General features: G+C 34.3%; 1 protein-coding gene across 1 annotated transcript in view; it reads right to left on the bottom strand.

Annotated features, from left to right (window-relative positions):
- The window catches only part of CCDC39 (coiled-coil domain containing 39), a 22,024-nt gene that overhangs the window by 7,804 nt on the left and 10,371 nt on the right, over positions 1-3,849 (bottom strand). The window contains exons 10-12 of the mRNA XM_010010578.1: positions 2,963-3,157; positions 2,083-2,247; positions 699-836 (exon numbers count right to left, since the gene is read on the bottom strand). Coding sequence (XP_010008880.1) covers positions 699-836; positions 2,083-2,247; positions 2,963-3,157 — 498 coding nt within the window. The remainder of the gene's footprint in view (positions 1-698; positions 837-2,082; positions 2,248-2,962; positions 3,158-3,849) is intronic.

Here is a 3,849-nt window from a genome sequence, read left to right as displayed (position 1 = left end):
GGGAAAGAGAGTTTTCATTGAGGAGGAAGTGCACCGGTTCAGTTGGTAGCAAAACTCTTACCCCTGCTACTTAGACCCTCTCTTTTTCTACTGCTTTAGTGCTCCATTCAGAAAGGCCAGAGTCTATTGCAGAATAAATATGCAGTAGTTAGAGGATTGGTGCTGAGTTTTTATGTTTATCAAAATATGGGGAGAAGGGCTTCCATTCTCTTTCTAATTCCTTGGATTGGAATATAGACAGATCCGAAACCATCTGGTGGAAAAAAACTTGCAATTTAATAATAAACCTGGGCCAAACTTATTAGTTGGCATCCGAGATTAAGAATAAAAATTCAGTGCTAGGTGAAGACATGCTTGAACATTTTCTGCTTTAAAGGCAATTGTTTCTCAAAAAACAAAACAAAACAAAAATAAAAAAAGAATAGAAAAACCAAACCAGAACAACAACAAAAACAAAACCAAAACCAACACAACAACAACAATAAAAACCAAAACAAAACACACCGCTGGATATTGTGACAAAAAAATCACAACCCATGAAGGTGTAAGTTAGGAAACTACAAAGAGAGTTCTTATGGATGTCATGATGTAACACTGTGGGGGGTCAGAGAACAGCCTGCAGATCAAGTCACGAGTTTGTGTATTTATTTTACAAAAACATGTCCTGTATTAGTATAAGTTGAAAAATAATACTGTACCTGCTTGATGGCTTTAGCTTTTTTTAACTCCTGATCTGATCTGTCATTGAAAAGATTTAGGTCATTTATCTTGCTCATCATAGTGCTTGTTTCTTCTCCTGTCTTATCCATTGCTCTCTTGAGGAAATGGACATCATTCTGTTTCCAAGTAAGTTGTATTTAATTTATTACAATGAATGTAGGTTGCACCAAAAGCCACTAGTTAATTTTAAATGAGATATTTTTAAGTCGTGGAACCAGGAACCATCATATTTCTTGTGTCCCTATGCTGCTCTGTCTAGACCATGCAGTCTTCAGACAGAGTGCTGTTGCAACATTGCTTGTTTTATTTGGAGCATGGTAATTGTTATTTATACAATATGGATCTTTCAACCAATGAGGCAATTCTAATCATGTATTTTGGTCTAGATAAAAAAACCCCAACTCCTGGTGTGTCTGACTGTGACTCTGGTATTCATAGTTCATCTTCAAAATGATTTCACTTTCATAATACTCCAGAGGTGTGTTTCAATGTTTGATTATATTGCTCAAATTTTGCTAAACCAAAGCATGGCCGTTAGTTGTCCAACATTAAATCTTGTTACTGTGTGGATCTCCATTTCAAGGACTCACATATAAGTAGTTTCTTCCCCTCATTAAATTGATCTAATTGTTTTCTTAACCATCACTTTGAGAAACCAGGTGTGATGTTCTATTAAACCTGACTTTTGTCTTGGTGCAGTTTCTCTTTGAGAAAAGGTTTCTAAATGTGGTAAAGTGTAGCTGATAAAAAATACATTCCTTATAAAAAGAAATTACAAATTGGCGACAGAATAAATGACTGGTAGGAAAGGTAAGTGCATTTTTAGTGAATTAATGAAGGTCACTGGATAGTGTAAAAGCACAGCATAAGCATGTACATGTAAAATTCTCCTATGGGAATAAAGACAGAAAAACAGTGTTTCTGAATTACATGACAGGATGAGATGAAGTAACTCAAATACTGTTCCTTTAATTCAGTAATGTTACTTTGTACACTTTTAAAGGCAATGTACTTATTTAATGAAAAATACCAAAGTAAATAGTAGCATAGCAGAATAACATCCTCCTATTTCTACATGGTCCTAACAATAAACTCAGACACATGCAAGCAGTCAGTCACATCTTGAAATTCTACTCTTGCCTTTCAATATTTCAATGCTTGTCTTCATGGTAAGGTGTCTCTGCTGTACAGTAATGAGCTATTCTGCTGGAAGGTATACGGAACATCGTGTAACCCATGTGGAAAACTAAGTTCAGATATCTTTTAGTCTAATACGAAGTTATTAATTAAAAGACCCAATCTACTTAATTGACTGAGGTTTCTAGGTGTTACACAGTCAACCTGATGTTTTGAGGAAGTTACCTGAAGTTTCTTGTACTGCATATGTAAAACATCATATGTGTTTTTCTTTTCTTCTAAGGTTTTCTTAAGTTCAGCAACTTTTGCTTCCAAAACTTTTTTTTCATCTGTATTAAGCTCCCCTTCTAACCGTGACAGTCGCCTCTGTACTTGCTGAATATAAAAATCCTGTTAAAATATTTTTTAAGAGAATTAATAGTCTGAGATAAGCAATTATAGCCTTCCTATAATGCTAAAGCACTGGATATAAACTTGGATCTAAAGACAGTCTTGGCTTTAAGACAGTCACCCAATTAAGCTATTGTTTCTTTAATAATTTATGGCTTATAGACCTCCTTAGCAAAACATTCTTAGGTGACTGATGTGCAGTGATGGTTCAGAAGTAATCTTCTAGAAAAGTAACAAAGCACACTCAGCACAGTCTGCTGTAGGGAAGCTTACAGTGGAGTTGCCATCTTGCTGTTACCAGTGGATGCTGATATAAAAGAGCAAATTTTCAAAGTGGTGCATAGGAAATACGCACAAAATCCAATTAGGAAATAACAGGATTTTGGCATGTACCTCTTGTATTGCTTTAAAAATTTACCCTGAGGTGTCTGTGATTCAGAGGGATCAAAGTAAGGAACTGATTTGAGAAATTAGTGGGAAAAGCAGAAGATTCAAAAAGTAAAGAAATACAAGCACATAACGTAGGCAATAGTATAGCAAGTTTCAGTTATTTCCATATCAATACATCTAGAGACAGAAATAAAAGCGGACTTCAAATTATACTGCATGGCATTTCCAAAATGCCAAAATGTTGACAGACATTACAGAGCTCATGCAATTTATTCTCATTAGACCAAAGAAAAAATCATAACATGAAAGTATGTTAACATTTTACCTGGTTATATATTATTTCTTGTTGATTTAATGCATCTGCATCAAGTCTGTGCAGTTGACTCTTAAGTTTTTTAAGTGATGACCGACTCGCCTCAGTTTCTGCTAGAACACACTTTTCCTTATCCTTCTGCACCTTAAACTCTTGAGTCTTCTTGAAAAGTAGGTCTTTTAACTGGTTAATTTCTTTGTCTTTTTCCTGGTGACAAATTAATCATTAAATAGTAGGAAGTAATTAATCACATCAGAGGTAATTTCTGAGGAATTACTTGCCTTTATTAATCATGTATAGGAAGATTAAAGAATTTCAATGCTATATCCATTAATATGAACATGGAAGAGCTTCAAAATGGTTGGCCAGAAAAGTCTTTGACTTACAGAGAAAGTAATCTTCTTTGTCTTTTTCCTTGGATCTTTCCTTACTATTACATAACATCTCCCCCCCCCGCCATTATGGAATGCTACTCTTTTCTGCTATCCAGAAAAGTAAACTCCTGCCATTTCAAACCAAAAAAAACCCCACAAAACAAAAAAAAAAAACAAACCCAACCCTCTTTATTGCTACCAGTATACATGAATATTTGGAAAAATGCAATACAGAGCTTTCCATGGTTTATTAAAATATAACTCTGTGTGTATGCAAATGTGTGTATATGTGTGTATTTAAGTAGGAATAATTTTGTTTGAAAATTAATTACACATTTTAAAATCACTTCCTTTTTTTCAGAGGTATGTTGCCATTAACACCTGAATCAGTGCAGTAGGGTCTGTTACAGTGAGACAATGATGAACGTTTCAGGTAATCTGAAAAGTATTAAAAACAAACTAAATGGAGATTTTTATTTTTATTCTTTTTTTAAATAACCCTAGCAAAGAAGGCAACTTTCCTCT

The sequence above is a fragment of the Nestor notabilis genome, unplaced genomic scaffold, assembly GCF_000696875.1.
Source record: "Nestor notabilis isolate BGI_N333 unplaced genomic scaffold, ASM69687v1 scaffold32142, whole genome shotgun sequence".
NCBI lineage: Eukaryota > Metazoa > Chordata > Aves > Psittaciformes > Psittacidae > Nestor > Nestor notabilis.
Note: the sequence above shows the minus strand (reverse complement) of the source record. Positions and strands in the feature narration are given on the sequence as shown.